This window comes from Rhineura floridana, chromosome 8 (genome assembly GCF_030035675.1).
Source record: "Rhineura floridana isolate rRhiFlo1 chromosome 8, rRhiFlo1.hap2, whole genome shotgun sequence".
NCBI lineage: Eukaryota > Metazoa > Chordata > Lepidosauria > Squamata > Rhineuridae > Rhineura > Rhineura floridana.
Genome location: NC_084487.1, coordinates 28,587,084 through 28,608,371, shown reverse-complemented (window position 1 = coordinate 28,608,371; position 21,288 = coordinate 28,587,084). Strand labels below are relative to the sequence as shown.

General features: G+C 42.6%; 1 protein-coding gene across 5 annotated transcripts in view; it reads right to left on the bottom strand.

The window, feature by feature from the left end:
* LOC133390330 (cytidine and dCMP deaminase domain-containing protein 1-like) overlaps positions 1 to 19,722 on the bottom strand; it is a 29,568-nt gene extending 9,846 nt beyond the window's left edge. Inside the window, exons 1-8 of one of the 5 annotated variants that reach the window (XM_061638741.1) lie at positions 19,402 to 19,722; positions 17,822 to 17,919; positions 12,500 to 12,701; positions 7,813 to 8,265; positions 7,046 to 7,095; positions 2,807 to 2,928; positions 1,561 to 1,662; positions 1,028 to 1,110 (exon numbers count right to left, since the gene is read on the bottom strand). In XM_061638741.1, coding sequence (XP_061494725.1) covers positions 1,590 to 1,662; positions 2,807 to 2,928; positions 7,046 to 7,095; positions 7,813 to 8,265; positions 12,500 to 12,701; positions 17,822 to 17,919; positions 19,402 to 19,525 — 1,122 coding nt within the window. In that variant the 5' untranslated portion in view covers positions 19,526 to 19,722 and the 3' untranslated portion in view covers positions 1,028 to 1,110; positions 1,561 to 1,589. Of the gene's footprint in view, positions 1 to 992; positions 1,111 to 1,560; positions 1,663 to 2,806; positions 2,929 to 7,045; positions 7,096 to 7,812; positions 8,266 to 12,499; positions 12,702 to 15,874; positions 15,915 to 17,821; positions 17,920 to 19,401 lie in introns of those variants that run through there. The other 4 variants (XM_061638742.1, XM_061638740.1, XM_061638744.1 and 1 more) reach the window with 4 other exon arrangements.
* Positions 19,723 to 21,288: the final 1,566 nt, after the last annotated feature.

Sequence of the window (21,288 nt, the reverse complement as noted above, 5' to 3'; positions counted from 1 at the left end):
TCATTCAAGAGTGTCTGGAGCTGGCCTTTTAGCACGAAAAAACTATTTTCGCATAAAAATGGGGTGGATGGGGAAAAGGGCAAAATACCCTTCCCATACACCATGGTCTGGTTCCATATGGGGACCTCATCGCTGCTTTTTCATAGAATAGTAGAGTTGGAAGGAGCCTATAAGGCCATCGAGTCCAACACCCTGCTCAATGCAGAAATCCAAATTAAAGCATACCCGTCAGGTGGTTGCCAGCTGCCTCTTGAATGCCTCCAGTGCTGGAGAGCCCAACACCTCCTTAGGTAATTGGTTCCATTGTCGTACCGTTCAAACAGTTAGCAAGTTTTTTCTCATGTTCAGTCAAAACATTATTCTGTGTCCTGCACTATGGGATGATTGATAAGAGATCCTGATCCTCCTCTGCGTGACAACCTTTTTGTAAAGGAAGATGTGGCCAATTCCATACATGGGATCCAGAACATATTAAGCTTCCAGGAACGGCAGCTGAGGGGCTGTTGGATACGGAGAGGGAGTCCATGGGTAGAGAGGGAGATCTGCTATTAGAGCACTCTTTACTGAGGTGGTGGGAATCTCTGCCACTTTTCCTGTCATGGTCCTCACAAATGACCCTAAACTACACCATTCCTGCAGCTGGCATTATTAATTTCCTCCCTTTGGAACCAATTGTGTGTGGTGGTGGTGCGGGCACAACTCTGACAAAAAAGAAAGAAAATGCTACTCCCCCAGCTCCCACCCTGTTGGGACTTGGAGGTAGATCTGCCACAGTAGGTAGAATTGCTCTGCCCTGCTACAATGCTATACATGTACGTACCTGGAAGTATATCTCATTGAAATCAGTGGGACTTACTTTTGAGTAGATGTGTATAGGACTGATGTTTGTCATGTCTAGTTTGACTCTAAATGCAATGGCTGTGAACAAAACTTTGGAAAGAGGGCAGCTTTTGTTAAAAAACAATATTTACTGTTTTTCATTCTCTCTTTACCTTGCTTCGAATAGGATAAATGGTTCTGATAATCCCCTTTTCTTCAATGAGAAGTTTACAGTCATCACAAGGTTCCTTTGTGGTTATTAATTCTGCACCTTTCAGATGGTCCTTAGGTCTGTAAACCACAATAGAAGACAAGTGCAACGTTATTTTTCTTGAAGCTCAATATAATGAATGCTTTTTCCTTCTTGAATTCTTTTAAGCCAAGCATCAGGAACTGTTTTTGACTCTTTGGCAACAGTGTTGATTTTAAATTGGCTGAGAATCACAACCAAATCCCCTCCCTTTATAAAGCACCTAATTCTACATAAGCATCCACTGCACATCATGGAGTACATATGCACTTTTAAAAATAAGTATGCTTTACTAAGTATAACAATGAGTCCCTAAGGGGCTCTGTTATTTTGGACAGTGTCTCAAACCATATTTTATAATTATAGGAATAGCCCAATAATCACCCCTCCCCTCTCTCTTTCATACATGCATGCAAACACACACACACCATCATGAATTCCACAAAGATACGCATGCAGATATGCACAAATATTCAAACACATGCTCTTACATGCTTCTTAGAAATTCTAACCATGGTTGTCAGGATTCAGGTGCATCCACTGGACCTGGACAAACCCAGGATGGAGCAAAATTAAAAGAGGCCATGCATAAGCTGCAAAACACCAGATGAAAATCAAGAAAAAGGCCTGCATTAGGGTACTCCCTTCAGAAATTCCTTTTAGAATGCACTGCTGCAGATTACCAGTCTTTAACTCAAGCAAAATACCTATCAGGATAATTGAATGAGGACACACCACAGCATGTTATAAGGTAGCTGTTGCTAGGCCACTCCCACATCATCTGCAGTGGCCTGGTTGATGGTCTCCTCTGCTGCAACCCACTACTCAAACTTTCACCACTGGGCCATACTACCACCCCCAAATTTCCTCACAGGAGGGAGGACAACTCTGCACATAGAACTTCATTGCCTCCAGCAGCATTGAATCATGCTTTTAGATCTGGATTTTATACAAATACTAAAAAAAATGCCGGATGGTGGGAGCCACATGTTTTATATGGACTCGCAAGAGTATAATATGTGTGTCTACTAGGGATGGGGAAGCAGTTTGATTCAGTACAATTTAAAACTTAATTTATCAAATTTGCGCTTTCCAAATTTGCACTTTCTAGAACCGAAACACAGCCATCCTTCAAACTTCGCACATGAATGCCTTCAGTGTTGGAGAACCCACCACCTCCCTTGGTCATTGGTTCCATTGTCATACTGCTCTAACAGTTAGGAAGTTTTTCCTGATGTTGAGCCAAAAACTGGCTTTCTGTAACTTGAGCCCATTATTCCGTGTCCTGCACTCTGGGACGATTGAGAAGAGATCCTGGCCCTCCTGTGTGTGGCAACCTTTCAAGTAGTTGAGGAGTGCTGTCATATCTCCCTCAGTCTTCTCTTCTCAAGGCTAAACATGCCCAGTTCTTTCAGTCTCTCCTCATAGGGCTCTGTTTCCAGTCCCCTGATCATCCTCCTGTTGCACATAAAGTTGACAGGGCAGCCTTATCTAGCTTCAGATCCTACATGGTTGAAATTTTGTTTACCACCACTCTTGGATTAATCATCAATGGAAATTAGTACTCCACTACCCTACCTACAGTTTCTGAATGCTTAAGAAACATTACTTCATGCACTTGTCTGTTCACATACTCAAAGTGCCTAATACTATAGAATAACAGCTTCAAGAACAGTTAATTAGTTATTAAAACTAAACACAGAAGCTGGCTTCCTATGAAATATTTCATAACTTTACCCAAGTATGAGTGCATTTGCTTCAGCACAAACGACAATCCTATGATTCAAACTACCATCATTCTTCTTTTTGAATAAATCGTACATTGTCCCTTTTGGAAATCCACTGTAGCCAACAGAAACCTACCAAAAAAAAGCAAAGTAAATACACAAGTCTTCATTTTAACTCAGTAGTTTTTAATAACTTTCGCCCAATTTCGAATCTACCATTCCTGGGCAAGGTCATTGAGCGGGTGGTGGCCAACCAGTTGTCGTCACACTTGGATGAAACGGATTACTTGGATCCATACCAATCGGGTTTCAGGACTGGTCACGGAACTGAAACAGCCTTGGTCGCTCTGGTAGATGATATGAGGAGGGCATTAGATAGGGGAGAATTCACCTTTCTCGTCCTCCTCGATCTCTCAGCGGCTTTTGATACTGTCGACCACAGTATCCTTTTACATCACCTGGAGGGATTGGGAATTGGAGGCACTATACTATGGTGGTTCCGTTCCTTTCTCTCCGACAGGTACCAACAGGTAGCATTGGGGGAGGAGGTTTCAGACCCTTGGCCTCTCAATTGTGGTGTGCCACAGGGCTCTATCCTCTCTCCCATGCTATTTAACATTTATATGAAGCCGCTGGGGACAATCATTAGGAGATTTGGGCTGCAGTGTCACCAATATGCGGATGACACTCAGCTCTATCTCTCGTTTAAATCTTCACCAGAGCTGGCTGTGGAGACCTTGTCCAAGTGCCTGGAATCTGTGAGTGGATGGATGGGAAGGAACAAGCTGAAGTTGAACCCCGATAAGACCGAGGTGCTACTCGTGGGGGATAAGAGAAGGTTGGGAGATGTTGACCTGAAGTTCAATGGGGTGAATCTACCCCTGAAGGACCAGGTCCGCAGCCTCGGGGTTGTACTTGATTCCAGGCTGTCCATGGAGGCTCAGATTTCAGCAGTGAGCCGGGCAGCCTGGTATCAACTACACCTCATACGAAGGCTGCAACCCTACCTTCCTGTTCATCAGCTCCCACTGGTGGTACACGCCCTGGTCACCTCTCGATTAGACTACTGTAATGCGCTCTACGTGGGGTTACCCTTGAAAACGGTCCGGAAACTACAACTTATACAAAACACGGCGGCTCGACTACTTACAAATAGTCGCCGCCGGGATCACATCACACCAGTATTATTCGACCTACACTGGCTTCCAGTTGTTTTCCGGGCCCAATTCAAGGTGTTGGTATTAACCTTTAAATCCCTATACGGTCTCAGCCCAGTTTATCTAACGGAGCGCCTTCAATGCCACCAATTATGCCACCCAACAAGATCAGCCACACAGGGCCTTCTCTCAATCCCGCCGACAAAAACAGCTAGATTGGCAGGAACTAGGGAGAGGGCTTTCTCAGTGGCGGCCCCCACCCTTTGGAACTCCCTCCCACAAGATCTACGGCACGCCTCTTCCCTAAATGTATTCCGTAAAACCTTAAAGACCTGGCTCTTTCAACAGGCCTTTGGGATTTCCAGGGAGGGTTAACTTCTATGACTGAAATGCCTCTTACCCTGCACTAGTATTATTATCGCTGTACTGTTCATATATTGTATTATTGTATTTTACTGTATGGTGTTTTAACCGTTTGCATGTACGTCGCCTAGAGTGGCCATCGGCCAGATAGGCGACACATAAATTAAATTTTATTATTATTATTTATTATAGTTAATCTATGTTAACTCCTTAAATTAACATCTGTAAATATATGACAGTATTAATTCACATGAATTAATGTAAATGGCTTGTAATCCCCCCTCCAAGAAAACAATGTTAAAAACTTATAGACGTCAGTTGCTGACACACACAAAAAAGAACATTAGAAACAAATTCAAAGCCAAAGAGGAGGAGCTTTTGTTAGTATAATGGCAAATTTTCAAATGAAAGTTTCAGACTCCATAAGAACATAAGAAGAGCCTGCTGGATCAGGCCAGTGGCCCATCTAGTCCAGCATCCTGTTCTCACAGTGGCCAACCAGGTGCCTGGGGGAAGCCCGCAAGCAGGACCAGAGTGCAAGAACACTCTCCCCTCCTGAGGCTTCCGGCAACTGGTTTTCAGAAGCATGCTGCCTCTGACTAGGGTGGCACAGCACAGCCATCACGGCTAGTAGCCATTGATAGCCCTGTCCTCCATGAATTTGTCTAATCTTCTTTTAAAGCCGTCCAAGCTGGTGGCCATTACTGCATCTTGTGGGAGCAAATTCCATAGTTTAACTATGCGCTGAGTAAAGAAGTACTTCCTTTTGTCTGTCCTGAATCTTCCAACATTCAGCTTCTTTGAATGTCCACGAGTTCTAGTATTATGAGAGAGGGAGAAGAACTTTTCTCTATCCACTTTCTCAATGCCATGCATAATTTTATACACTTCTATCATGTCTCCTCTGACCCGCCTTTTCTCTAAACTAAAAAGCCCCAAATGCTGCAACCTTTCCTCGTAAGGGAGTCGCTCCATCCTCTTGATCATTCTGGTTGCCCTCTTCTGAACCTTTTCCAACTCTATAATATCCTTTTTGAGATGAGGCAACCAGAACACAGTATTCCAAATGCGGCCGCACCATAGATTTATACAACGGCATTATGATATCGGCTGTTTTATTTTCAATACCTTTTCTAATTATCGCTAACATGGAATTTGCCTTTTTCACAGCTGCCGCACACTGGGTCAACATTTTCATTGTGCTGTCCACTACAACCCCGAGGTCTCTCTCCTGGTCGGTCACCGCCAGTTCAGACCCCATGAGCGTATATGTGAAATTAACATTTTTTGCTCCAATATGCATAATTTTACACTTGTTTATATTGAATTGCATTTGCCATTTTTCCGCCCATTCACTCAGTTTGGAGAGGTCTTTTTGGAGCTCTTCGCAATCCCTTTTTGTTTTAACAACCCTGAACAATTTAGTGTCGTCAGCAAACTTGGCCACTTCACTGCTCACTCCTAATTCTAGGTCATTAATGAACAAGTTGAAAAGTACAAGTCCCAATACCGATCCTTGAGGGACTCCACTTTCTACAGCCCTCCATTGGGAGAACTGTCCGTTGATTCCTACTCTCTGCTTTCTGCTTCTTAACCAATTCCTTATCCACAAGAGGACCTCTCCTCTTATTCCATGACTGCTAAGCTTCCCCAGAAGTCTTTGGTGAGGTACCTTGTCAAACGCTTTTTGAAAGTCTAAGTACACTATGTCCACTGGATCACCTCTATCTATATGCTTGTTGACACTCTCAAAGAATTCTAATAGTTTACTGAGACAGGACTTTCCCTTGCAGAAGCCATGCTGGCTCTGCTTCAGCAAGGCAAAAGTTAAGTAAGTACAGCAGGAACAATTTTTTTATCTAAGAACTCCCAGAGGAGAACTCCTGCCTATTTAGATAGCAGAACAGTATTATTAGCAGGTAACATATCTCAACATTAGGAGTTGAGCAGGTGCACGAAGTCCTAATGGTGTAAACTCAGGGGCAGGGAACTGCCAGCCCATAAGCTGGATCCAGCCTGTGAAGCCATATCACCTATGCTGTGTCCCAACACACATGTTTTAGTGGTAGAGGGAAAGCCCTGCAGTCTTTTTTCATCCCCATCACAGCACTAAGTTTGGCACTGTATGCAGAATGGGGATGAAAATTGGGCTCTACTCAGTCCTCAGATGATTGGTGAGGATCATCTGAGGAGTGGGAAGGCCCAATTTTCATACCCATCCTGGTGAAGGCAACCAGCAATGGTGATAAAAATCAAGCCCTCTGCATCCTTCAGATGAGACATATTGTGAGAAGACCCCGTTTTTATCTCCAGGGTGGCACTGCAGCATAGTAGCTACACTGTAGTTAGCTGATGTTATTGCATCCTCAAATAGTGTTGCCTTACTGCACATGAGGCAGAGTTGGCATCTGGGTTTGTTGCAGAACTGAGCCCTGTGCTAGTATCTCTGTTAAGTGGCCTGATGAACCAGAATCACCCACAGAATTACTATGCAAAATCCAGTATTTTAGAGAAGTTTTGTTCCAGTTGGCCTACACATACTAGTTCCTAGTGAAATGTGAGAAAAGGCAACAAAGCAAATTCCCAACTGGCTGGGGTATGCCAAGCAGAATTGCGGCCTTCCCACCACATGGTTCTATCCATGGACAACAATATGCTAAATTCCCATCTGGTGTGAATTACATAGCAGTAAAAGTATGATCACTTTAGGATTTTATGTTTGTACTTACAATGCTATTTTCTTTGTAGATCACAGTGCCCTCTCCTTTGTTATAAGTATCTAGAAGACAAAGTGAGGTTTTAGAGATTATAATTCCTTTAAACAGACAATACATATTTAGACCTGAAACTGCTCCCGCCATTTTGGATTTCTTTTCTTTGTAAAAACATCCTCAACTTTCCATCTTTTGAGCTGTTTAAAATTGGTTATTAAATACTGAAGTAAATATTTGAGTATGTGTGGAATGGTCTTCTTCACCAGTGATTCACTGCATAGTCACCACATAATTACCTAAAGCCGTTTCCAATCAAGGTAATTATTTTCAGAGAGTCTCAAGTCCCTAAGTATTTCATGATATACCAAAAGGACTACATCCAACCCCAATACCCTGATTCACACCTTCAAGAACCACAGAGCTCACAACATATTAGTTGTTTAAACAGTTTGTAGCCTACTCTTCACTGCTTTAAGTAGTCCCAGGAGTTACAATCAGAACATATTAAAATTCAATACATAAAAAACAGCAATATTAAAAATGCCAATAGTAAATAATAATTCCTTTTAACAAGCCCAAAGAATGTTTGTCGGTCAGCGCTGATCGCTACCTCGCTCCTTAATCTAACTCCTTAGCCTACACAAATAGAAGAACTCTCCCTTTTTTCTTAGAGTGGCATAATGCTAACAGGAGACTATTAACCCCGATTCTTTTCACCCTGGAGATGGAACACTGATATACAGTATTAGGCTTTTTCAATTAAAAGTAAAACTTCTGCTTACCACTTCTGGCAGCTAGTAAATTGCAGAGTTGGGAAGCATGCTGGATTTTACATTTATCTACATCATTTATTTGAAAATTGTATTCCTTGTCTTCAGGACCTGTCAAAATCTGAAAAGACTTCTTTGCATTTTCTACTTCATTCTTTAGCTGTTCTTTTTCCCACAAAAATGACATATTTAGTAGTTTAAGTGCAAATTTTATATCTGATTCACTATTATCAAACACTGAAGAAATTTCATTATTAGAAATGTTATTTGTATTTGCTTTTGATGCAATGATCTTTGCTTTTTCCAAATTTAGTATTGGTATGAACATAGCATCATAAACACAGCTTTCCTTTAATATGTTATTAATAAGTATGCTTCGATGTTGTAATTCTTCTCTTTCCTCTTCACTGATTTTCTTTATTTCTGTTTCAAAATTCGGCCAGAAATAAATTTTTGAGACTTGCGCTGTACAAAGTAAACCAGAAAAACAAATGGAATATATATATTAATTATACTAAAATTACATTGTATATAACAAAAAACATTTTTTGTCATTGTGCATAACAACATTTCTGTAATTTACTGTATGTGGGGCTGCCCTTGAAGACTATCCAGAGGCTGCAGCTAGTATAGAATGTGGCTGCAAGGGCAGCCCAATGGGACCATGTGTCACTGGTCCTGAAAGCACTGCACTGGCTGCCAGTGAGCTGCTGGGCCCAATTCAAGGTGTCAGTACTAGCATGTAAAGCCCTGAATGACTTGGGACCAAAGAACCTAAAACAGCACCTACCCCATTATCAACTATATTGGACCCTTAGCAGGTGAGCCTTGATAGTGATGATGCCACTGGGGGCTGCCCAGTTGGTGCTGACCCATGATAGGACCTTTTCAATGGTGGCTCCCCATTTGTGGAATGTGCATCTAGTGATGTGCATCTGTCCATCATTATTGTATTTTAGGAGGAATTTGAAAAAAATTCTGTTTATTCAGGAGACAGTTCCTGGGAACCCGGAGATCACTGGATGAAATAATGTTTTTAACTATAACTGTTTTTAGAATGCTTTAGGAACTGCACATAACAATATTATGGATATACCAAGAAGGAAAATATATTTACAGTAGGGCCCCACTTTACAGCGCTTCACTTTACAGCGATTCGCTAATGCGGCAGCTTTCAATTAGGGAAAGTCCCTGCATTAAGGCACTTGTTCTGCTTAACGGCATTTTTTTAATGTCACACGCCATTTTGACATCATTTTTGTGCAACCCCATTATCATCAATGGGTTCCACTTTATGGCAACTTCCGCTTTACGGCGGCAGTCCGGAATGGAACCTGCCGTATAAGCGGGGCCCACCTATATTTTCACTAAGATTCAAAATATGTTGTGGCACATATTTGACAAAATCTGCTCTGCAAAATGCCAGGATCTAAGATCCACTTTGAGGCTTCTCGTTGGCCTTATTTACGCTTGATGACAATAGGACATTAAGGCTCTTATGACAATGTTTATGAACACATGTATACTATGGAGTAGAATCCACCACCTGACTCTACCTTCACCTACATGTGTAGCATAATGTAACCAGCATATGTACATATAAACTATGCACATAAACCCTGACCATACAATTGGAATAGACCCTATGCCAGAGGTAGCCAAAGTGGCATCCTCCAGATACTGTTAAACAGCAGGCCCCATCAGCCCCAGCCATCATGGCCAATGGTCAGGGAGTATGGAAATTATAGTTAAAAATATTCTAAAAACAGTTACAGTTAAACTTTAATACTTTTAAACCTTTGTGTGTGTTTAGTTTTTTCACAGTGGATGTGCAGGTGTAATCAATACATGAATTCAAAAACTTATGTCATGTGGTATGGCTTAATTTCTAATAAGCAATATGGACTCAGTTTTGTCTGAAAATATTACTTGGACCCTTTCACACAGAAGCTCTTTCCTTGTCCATAGATGTGCAGAGAATAATTGCTGTTTTTCAGTGGGGAACCAATGACACTCAGCTCATATGTAATGGCACACTTTCCTATATAAGTGTTGCACAAGTCCTATTGTGAGGAAGACAGCAGTGTTAAAAACTGCAGCCCTACCAAGTCAAAATGTTACCAGTTACCACTGATAACTACTAATCAAATGAGGGCCGGTGCCAGAGGGCAGCCAGGTCAGGCCCTGACCGAGGACCCCTGAGTCCCAAGGGACCCCTGAAGGGCCCCTCTTTAGGGTAGGTGGGTAGTGCTCCCTTCCACGATCCGTGGCAGGGGCAGCTCCCAACCCTGCCATGGATCATGGAGAGGGAGCTCCCAGACACCTCCCTACTGCCACGCAGGCCCACGACACCCGCCTGCATGCTCCACCTGCTTCTCCCTTGACGTAAATGCTGGTTGCGCTATGGGCGCAAGCCTGCCATCAACCAAGGTGGTGGCCGAGGTTTCCCTAAGGGGCTGATTCCCCTTCTGCCATCTTGGTTGATGGCAGGGATGCGTATGTGTAGCACGCATGCGTGCCATCAATGAAGATGGCGGCTGAGGCATCAGCCCCTTTGAGAAGCCTCAGCCACCATCTTTGTTGATGGCAGGCTTGCACCCGCAGCATGACCAGCATTTACATCAAGGGAGAGGTAGGTGGAGCAGGCAGGTAGGTATTGCAGACCTGTACGGCAGGGGGGTGTCTGGAAGCTCCCTCTCCGCAATCCGTCGCAGGGTTGAGAGCCAACGCTGCTGTGGATCATGGCAGGTAGGTAGGTGGGGTGCGCATGCATGTGCCAGGGCAGGCTGGTTCCCAAGGGCCTCGGCCTGCATGGCACCAGCCCTGAATCAAATATCTAAGAAGCAACTACCCCTCCCCCAACCTCAGAAGGGTGTCATATTCTGAAGGTGCTGGAGCGATTAAGTCACATTCAGCTCCTTTGGTGCCCTGATCATCCATCCAATTAATCATGAAAATCCTGATGCCAGTGAAAACCTTTTTTCTAAGTCTAACTGCAGCACAATGTGGGTGGGTTGTCACAATCGTCATGAGAGAATTTTTAAACTTCCCAATATGCTGCATTCCTGGTGAAAAAAAATCCCCCCCTGCCCACAACTACATGCAAATGTAATTAAAGGAAAAACCCAGAAAAAGAAAAGACATGATTGCACATGATGCAATTATTGTCATGTAATCACGTGTAGTTAGCCTGCAGTGTGCTATTCATCAGGATATACTTCCTAGTCATTGCATCCAAGTAGCCTATGACCTATTTGTTCAGGGCTAGAGAACTGGATCTAGCCAGTGGGTGGGAGAATTCAATTCAGTTAGTATTTAAAGCTGAATCTTCACACTTTCAGAAACAATATGAGAACCAAAACACAGCCATCCTTTGAAATTCGCACTTATCCAAATTTTGTGATACAGTTCTCAAACCAACCAATATTTACAAAAATTCAAATATTAGGAAAAGCGTGGACAAAAATGCATTATATTAGTGAAAATAACACAAAAAACATTAGAGAAAATTGTAGGCAAAAATGTGTACATTAGTAAAAAATGCATACAAAAATATGTTTGTTAGAAGAAGTTAAACTAAAATGCTGAGGTTTCCAGGAAGTTTTTTTTTTTAATTACAGATTGATGCAGAAACGTAGAGAACTAAATTTAAGATTAGAAAAATTAGAAACTAAGATAGCTTTCCATCCCTGTCAGTGGGCCATATTTGACAGACAGGTAGGGCCACCAATCTGTCAATCACCTGACATCACAATGATGTCAGATGCCTACACAATTTGAAATTAAACCACACACTGCTGGGCCGGAAAGGCCTAGTCACTGCTCTGTGCAAGCCCTGACAATCAGCTGGTTTTCAGGGCTTACAGAGAGCTGTGTGCGGCACTTGGAAGCTTTGATAATCTGCTTATTGTTGAAGCTTGCAAACAGCTGCACATGGGTTTTTTTGGCCCAGCAGTGTCGTTATCTGCCCAACACCTGATGTTGAATATAATATTAGGTATAGGGCAGGTGGGCATGGCTTGGCCAAAATGGCCAAATCAGAAGTCCTAGGAGGCCTAATTAGGCCTGTGGACTAGAGGTCCCCTACTGCTGTATTTAATAAGACAACCAACCTTTTCAACAGTTTTCTTTTAGTGGCACAACTATCTTTCATATATGAAGAAAGGATAAAAGAGCACAGACAGACACCAAGGAGTTTTTTTTCTATACAGATATGGCACATGAACTGGGATTTTGATATTGATGCACATAAGACACAAAGGTTGCTTCCAGATATACCTGTTTGTTTATTCATCATGTTTCTTTGCACAAAGTTTGTGAGCATATATGATATCACATCAAGCAATTGTTATCCCAATTGCATTTTCTATGCATTTTCCCATAACTTTCCTTATTACAAAAAGGTCTGAGGATTTTTCAGAGCAGGTTTGTTGGACAAGAGCATCAAATCCACTTTAATGGCCCAACCTAGATTTGCTAGTATGCAAATGAATCTCACCCACAAAATAGTGACAGTATGGAAGTGGCCAAAGAGAACAAACTGGGCCATTACATTCACTTTAAAAGATGGAGAGAAGATGAAAGTCCTAGATATGACATAAATACTCAAGACTATTTTAACCCTACAATAGCATTACTGTACCAACATATGAAAGTTTCAGATCTATTAGAAGATTTGAGAGTATTCCTCTGTGCTTACCTTGAACAAGAAACTTTACACAGCTTATGCAAGGTATCCGCGATAAAAAAACTTGACGTCCTTTTTGTTCATCAGGTAGCCTTAACAATGCTTTCTGCACAGCATGCAGATTTTCTGTTGAGCAATCCATTGCAACAATTCTTTCAAACTTGAGTCCTTCACAGATGACAATCCCTGTTTTGGAAAACTGCCCAATAGCAGGCTGTAGAGGTAATTTTATAATAATTATTAAATTATAATTATGATTATACACTTCTGTATATATTAGGGGCTCCACCCCTGCTTGTTTTACTTGCCAAAACCACCTAACATCGCCAAAGCTTGGATGATAAGGGAGTCAAAGGTGTACTAAAGAACGATAAGGAGATTACAGAGAAGCTAAATGAATTCTTTGCATCTGTCTTCACAGTGGAAGATATAGGGCAGATCCCTGAACCTGAACTAACATTTGCAGGAAGGGATTCTGAGGAACTGAGAAAAATAGTGGTAACGAGAAAGGAAGTTCTAGGCTTAATGGACAATATAAAAACTGACAAATCACCGGGCCCGGATGGCATCCACCCGAGAGTTCTCAAAGAACTCAAATGTGAAATTGCTGATCTGCTAACTAAAATATGTAACTTGTCCCTCGGGTCCTCCTCCGTGCCTGAGGACTGGAAAGTGGCAAATGTACGCTAATATTCAAAAAGGGATCCAGAGGGGATCCCGGAAATTACAGGCCAGTTAGCTTAACTTCTGTCCCTGGAAAACTGGTAGAAAGTATTATTAAAGCTAGATTAACTAAGCACATAGAAGAACAAGCCTTGCTGAAGCAGAGCCAGCATGGCTTCTGCAAGGGAAAGTCCTGTCTCAGTAACCTATTAGAATTCTTTGAGAGTGTCAACAAGCATATAGATAGAGGTGATCCAGTGGACATAGTGTACTTAGACTTTCAAAAAGCGTTTGACAAGGTACCTCACCAAAGACTTCTGAGGAAGCTTAGCAGTCATCGAATAAGAGGAGAGGTCCTCTTGTGGATAAGGAATTGGTTAAGAAGCAGAAAGCAGAGAGTAGGAATAAATGGACAGTTCTCCCAATGGAGGGCTGTAGAAAGTGGAGTCCCTCAAGGATCGGTATTGGGACCTGTACTTTTCAACTTGTTCATTAATGACCTAGAATTAGGAGTGAGCAGTGAAGTGGCCAAGTTTGCTGACGACACTAAATTGTTCAGGGTTGTTAAAACAAAAAGGGATTGCGAAGAGCTCCAAAAAGACCTCTCTAAACTGAGTGAATGGGCAGAAAAATGGCAAATGCAATTCAATATAAACAAGTGTAAAATTATGCATATTGGAGCAAAAAATCTGAATTTCACATATACGCTCATGGGGTCTGAACTGGCAGTGACAGACCAGGAGAGAGACCTCGGGGTTGTAGCGGACAGCACGATGAAAATGTCGACCCAGTGTGCGGCAGCTGTGAAAAAGGCAAATTCCATGCTAGCGATAATTAGGAAAGGTATTGAAAATAAAACAGCCGATATCATAATGCCGTTGTATAAATCTATGGTGCGGCCGCATTTGGAATACTGTGTACAGTTCTGGTCGCCTCATCTCAAAAAGGATATTATAGAGTTGGAAAAGGTTCAGAAGAGGGCAACCAGAATGATCAAGGGGATGGAGAGACTCCCTTACGAGGAAAGGCTGCAGCATTTGGGGCTTTTTAGTTTAGAGAAAAGGCGGGTCAGAGGAGACATGATAGAAGTGTATAAAATTATGCATGGCATTGAGAAAGTGGATAGAGAAAAGTTCTTCTCCCTCTCTCATAATACTAGAACTCGTGGACATTCAAAGAAGCTGAATGTTGGAAGATTCAGGACAGACAAAAGGAAGTACTTCTTTGCTCAGCGCATAGTTAAACTATGGAATTTGCTCCCACAAGATGCAGTAATGGCCACCAGCTTGGACGGCTTTAAAAGACGATTAGACAAATTCATGGAGGACAGGGCTATCAATGGCTACTAGCCGTGATGGCTGTGCTGTGCCACCCTTGTCAGAGGCAGCATGCTTCTGAAAACCAGTTGCCGGAAGCCTCAGGAGGAGAGAGTGTTCTTGCACTCGGGTCCTGCTTGCGGGCTTCCCCCAGGCACCTGCTTGGCCACTTTGAGAACAGGATGCTGGACTAGATGGGCCACTGGCCTGATCCAGCAGGCTCTTCTTATGTTCTTAAAGCTCCTCCCCACCCCCCTGCAGGTCACCTAAGTTACCCCCCACCCATCCTCACAGGTTGCCAAACCAGCCAGCCTTCTCCAACGCCTGGCCTATTACCTGGCTTCAGCCGCTGCTCTTGCCACCCTGCAGTTTGTTGGCTCACCCCATCCTCGGTGTCATGGACAATTATTTAAAGACATTTTCTTGAAAGGAAGATCAAGGAAAAGTACAAAACAACCTCCACACCTATCCACTAATCCTTAAAAACAGCTGTTGCCCAGGAATAATCATTAGAAAGGCACTAAAAGAAATAACCAGACACTAATGTATTAAGCAATGCAAACCAATATCTCAGAAGACAGAAAGAAATGTCACCTCTTGTGCTATCCTAACTTTGCACCAGTTAGAAAATACCCAAGGATTAGAGACAATAAGATCATCAGATCTACAACTTCTCCTTCATTGGTTTTACTAGCAAGAGCCACTCCTGAGAAAGCTCCTATACTTTTAAGAGTTGCAGGCAAAGAGAACCTTCAGCAGATGCAGCTTTTCTTATTATAAAATGTTGGTGAAAAAAGCTACACCTGATGAATTTTACATTTCCAAACAACTCTTACGACACCCTCGCCCATGTAGAAATGGCAATTTCAACAGATAGCACTTCATGAAAGCTACATTTGATGGAAATCCTTCCTCTATACTGTCCTGAACGTGTCCTGAACTGAACTCGGTTAGTCCCAGGACTCAATTCCCCACGCAGGGCAATTGATCCTGGCAATGCACAAACCAGTACTTCCCTTACCAGGGCTGAGTAAGGCAACAACTCTTCTGTAAGGTAGGTAGACTGCCACCACCCCTTAAAATGGTCAACCACTCTGAGTCAAGGGGAAACCCAGAGTACCAGAGATAAGCCTGCCAAGGATTCCAAACGACAAGAGCGAAAAGAGCACTCCTTGTCTTAGAGCCTTAGGCAAATAACCCAATTATACAGTAGTCTGTGGTCAGTACCCAAGTACCAGATTCAGAGCCAAACTCCTGAAATGAACACACACTGGTAAATAAGAAGCAGCTTTATTAAATATAAGTGCACAGTTAATAGCAGCAAAATGGTTCCTTAAAACCCACACCCAGAGGGCAAGGTAAAATACAGAGAGTTCAATCACAACACAAAACAAGAAAACTAACTAACTTATTCTATACTTATGAAGAGTTATTGGTTGTATAGTCCCACATCTCCTCAGAGATGCATAGTCTGAAGAGCAGATGGAAATGGATCCCACATAGGTAACCATCTATAGGCAAGATGGAACCCAGGGGAACAAAGGCTAAAGTTCTCAATCCTATTCTTATAGAAAAACCCTTAGCAACAGTCCAGAATTAATTAGCCAAGCAGGTGTTCTTCTTGCTTAGGCCTCACTAATTAGCTTCAGCTGTGAAACAAAATTGCAAAGTCATTGCTCTCACACAGAGGCCACATTTCAAACAAGATGAAATCCCACAGTTCTTTGCCACAGAGCCATTTTAGATTCAGGCTTTCAGGCTTTCTTGACATATATAACTATTAAAGGTGCAGGAACTCTGCCCTCTTTTGCAATTGGCTACCCTACACTAGGAGAGTATAACTACCCATGTAAATGGGAAGAATCAAGTCCGGTCCTTTCCCCCTGTCCCTTTGTATGAAAACTGACCAGTATGTGAATGGATCTGGGGGAGAGACACGAGCAGCAATGTAAAGTTTTTTGAGAAAAAATATAAATGTAAAATGCAATCCTTACTTTCCTATTAAACCTAACCTTACTATGGATAGGTTTTGCCAGTTGGGAACATATGAAGAAAAATGTTGAAAACTGTATCAGATTTCGTAAATCTCTGAATTGGTCTCCCATGCCTGCGGAGGGGGACTGGCATCATAAGCCCAAACCACCAGACAATGGTTTAACTGTGACAAAGGGATCAGTTCTATTCTTCCAACATCCAAACCACCACCACCCTGCTTGTCCTGAAGCAAAGACCAAATCAAGAGCGTGCCCCACCCTGTGTGTTGGTCCACTGACAACTTAGGACAGCCCCATAGTTTTCACAGAGGCCATAAAGTCACAAGCCGGTCCAGACAAGAAAACTTTGCAGTGAATGTTGAAGGCACCCAGAACTACCATTCTGGGGTTCTCCAAAACCATGCCTGTAAGAATCCCTCTAGCAGCTTGGTCACAGAGGCCATATGGAAACAAGGTGACCAATACAGTAACAGCATCCTCAGTCTGTCCCATTGCCTAACAACAGGCACAGGCCCACTACAAGGCAAAGGGTTTTTCTGGCAGAGTAGATGTCATATGGAGCACAGCAACTCCTTCCCACCCCGGCCTTTCAGTCTTGGTTGGTGCTGCACTGAGCATGCTGGGGGACGAACTGACTCAAATCCACTTCACCCAATTCACCCTTCCAGGTTTCAGTTATACAAGCCAGGTTGGCTCCTCATCCATAATTAAATGAGGATGGTCTATTATGTACTGACCTAGGAGCATCAGTAACCAGGTTACCAGTTAACTGCAAGGTAGAATCCCTATCCACCATATCATACCTTCCCCTCTTGGAAATAACTTGTAATGGGATGTCCATAGGCCCCAACCTCCGCCCTGCTTACTCCAACCCAACCCACCACACTTGTCCTTCACTTGCACCACAAACATATGCTTCCCAGTTACCCAAGTGTGTAAATAATTCGTGATGTGGGGAAAACAATTTTTGATTGCACTATTGATGCTTCAAGCTCCTTCAAGATTCAGGGGCTTCATTTAGGTCTGAGTGCCACATCTCTGCTGGATGCCATGCTACCATTGGCCTTATTTGCTATAGCCTTGCTGTCTGAGCTGATCTCCCTTGAATCTCTGTCTATGTGCAAAGAATCTCAAGGCTGAAGAAAGCAAAGGAAGCACCCTGGACTTCAACAGTTGACTATGCAGGCATCGGAGCCATTCCACTCCTCCTGGCCTGCCTTCTTCATTTAGGGAACTGGAACTGCCATGGCTCCCAGTAGATGTTTGCATGCTTCCTTCTGCAAGACTGTAAATTGTATCCAACTCTCAATTTTAATGGCCATTGCCATGTCCCAGGATAAATGGTAAATTGCACAACTCACTGATTCAGATTTCGGCTTTCCACAGTATGGTGAATTTTCCATGTGAAGTGCTAAAAACATACACAGGTCTCTCTTTTCTTGAATACGAGCAGAAGGGGCTGGACAAGAATGGAAAGTATGTAGTTAGTTTGGCAAACTGCATGGGAATCATATTTCAAGTAATCAATAGTGATTTTGAATTCCCTTATGATCTTGGTTGGCAGTCTTTCCTTTCTTTAGAAAATATCTGTATGTGTATATATGCTATACTTTTTGTTTTGTTTAAATAACATCACTATGTCTTTATTTAAATTATTTATAATCCACTCTTCATTATTGACACAATTCCAGAGTGAGACACATTAAAACACAGTAAATACAATAAAACAATGTTTGAGACTCTTAGCAAGCAGCTCAATGCATTTTCAAGGCAACTTACAGCAAAATCCATGGCATGTCTACTCAGAAGTAAGCCCCATTGAGTTAAATAGGTTAGTGTGTGTACAGCATTGCAGGCATAGTCCAGTTTGCCTTTCCTCAAGCCAGGAAGTCTATAACTATCAATCTGTCTGTGCAACATATTTTAACCCCTGCTATAAACTGTACACTCTGCTGTGTGTGTTTGTTTCTTTCTACACCAACAGAACTGTGGTCTGTTCTCACAATCATCATGCCAAACTTTGGGATGAGCAGATGAACGAAAGTGGTTTGAGCATTTAAGATGGCAAATCAACATTATCATAACTAAGACAGAAGGAGAAGCAGAGGCTTCACCTACTCTGCTAGATATTTCCTCTTTGCAATTGCAAATGTGGGGTTATCTGACTATTAACCTACAGTTTAAGACTTTCTATAAAATATACTCCTTTAATTTTTAAGAAAATGTATAAACATTCACCTACAAATGCTGTAATCTCTATCTGTCTATCTGTCTATCTTTAAATTGCCATGTCCATGTGTAGACTTCACAGGACTTAAGTTTGTGTTCTACCTACAGAAAAACAGTTGAGTTAGAAAAATCCTTTGCTAGTCTTCCAAGGGACAAAACTGCCTCAGTGGGAGTTTCACACTGAGTGGGAGTTGCCAGAATATTCTCTGGCAATAGAGGGCAGTGTGCAAGTGCTAGCACTTGGACCATGGGGGAAGGAGGGAGGTCTTCAAAGTCCTCTTGCTCATCTCCCCCTCCCCAATGGTTGTTTTAATAGTGGAAGGATGCTGCCTCCCCTCCACTTTTGAAATGATCACAGGGGAAGGTGGAAATGAGTTCAGCCTTTGGGATGCTTTTTTGAGTCCAATTATTTCCCCATCACCTTGGGGATGTAGGGAGGCTGCCTCCCTATACCACACTGAAATGAGTTCAGGAAGAGGCTAAATTAAGCTGAGAAAGCATATGCCAAAACAGACAACTTGGCAGAGATGGAGAAGCCCATGGTTGCAGTGATGATGACGATCTAGATCAAGATGCTCTATTATTGCTTGAAATGCCTGTGTTTTTTATGCATGGTCCTTCACTCATACCAGCATTCCTGCAATTCTACAACTACATTTGCATTTAAGAGAACAGAAATATAGAAATCAGAAAATACAAATATTAGAAATACAAATATTTTCTTTGGCTTCTCCTTTTTGACTGACATCTTCCCTTTTTTCTTTTGGATTGGAGTCTGCAGGACAAAGGAAAAGCAAATATTTAGGACTGGAAATAAGCAATGCCACACTACACATTACACAGAAGATATCTGATAGATTTCCCAGTATTCTTTATTTTTACTTAAAAGCGTTGAGTATTTGATGTTATCATGCACTGTTATACATGGGTTTATTTTTAGATGTGTTTGTGCCATATATGTTATTTTGTAATAGTATTTGTTTCTTACAATAATTTTTGTACAAAAATTAAAAACAGCTGGGGAGCTCTAAATGTGATGAAAGCAAAAATCAAAATCACCTCCCCTTGTCCCAAAACTGCTGTTAGCCCCAGTGGGGCCAACATCATTGATTGTTCTTCTATATTCAATAAATTCCCCAACATATAGACAACTAGATATGTAAGATTTCCTCTGCTATGACAGAAAACTTTGTCAAGCTGGTTATCTATGTTCAAGGTAGGGATGGGGGGTTGTATGGTGAAATATTCAGTTATGTATTCAATCATGCCTAAAGCAGTACAGTGCCATTTACCACCTCATCTACCGTGCATGTGAACCTAAGACTAGTTGAAGTGCAAAAGTGCTATGTGGTACAAGCCTCTTGGGGCTGTACCGCTTCAAGTTGCAAGGGGGGCAGATACATGAACTAGAGCTGAACATACATTTTAAATTTTAGTATTCTAGATTATACAGCCACAAGAGTGGCTGTATACTATAGCCAGCGTGGATTTTTCACATTCCACAATGTTAAATTGAAAATACCCCCCATGCCACCCTGAGGCTTCCCATAAGCTCATTTCAAAACAAAACCTTACAAAACTTATAGTCCTGAACTCAGAAATGCTTGCTTAACAACACTCAATTTTCATGGCGATACACAGAACAGTCAGAGAGAATTTAGAGTTCAAAGTCTAAAAAGAGAGAAAAACTCCAGAGCCCTTTTGGACTTTTTTCTCTGAGAGTTCTCATAATCTGTTGAAATTCATTAAAAATCAGCCATATTCACAGAGTACCTGTAATCCTAATACTGACCTTGCCCCATACTCTGACCTTCATCTTCTGCAGTTTAAAAGTTTAAAACATGCCTGGCTGATTTTTAATTAATTTAAGAGATTTTGGCTGGAACCCTATGATAATGCAGGGGATGCTCAGTTAAAACCAGCTGTCAGAGTTCTAAAAGCCAGACTCACAGCTGCTGGGCTTGGCTAATCAGGGGGCCACACCCACACCAGACTTTGATTTCACTTGAGGCAGTCATGGCTTCCTTCAGAGAATCCTGAGAAGTGCAGTTTGTGAAGGGTGCTAACAGGAGACTCCTGTTCCACTGAGAGAGCTCCAGTGGCCAGACTGGTTTAACAGTCAGCCACTCTGACTGAAGGTCTGTGAGGGGAACAGGGCGTCTCCTAGCAACTCTCAGCACCCTTCACTAATTACACTTCCCAGGATTCTTTGAGAGAAGTCATGACTGTCCAAAGCTGGCGGCTCCTCTGTGAGAGGACTTCTGACAAGTTCTGCTGCTCCCTCCCACGCCGCGACCATGGGCAAACTTGGCATCCCTTTCCAGGTCTTCAGGCTGATCCTGTTCACCGCCAGATTTTCGGTGAGCAGTAAATACATCATCATCAGCCTGATCCGGTGAGCTGTGACATTGTCGCCCAGCGTTTGCCAGCCGTGGATCTTGGCCGCCGACGCCGACGCTGTGATCTGGTGCGGTTGCTGCTGCAGCTGACTGCCGAGGCGTTTGCAGGCCGGGCCGGGCTGTCGCTTTTGGGTCGGGACGTGGACGCTGCCGTTGCCCTGTCTCTGTGCCGCTATCATCGTCGCCGTCGTTGCTGTGGC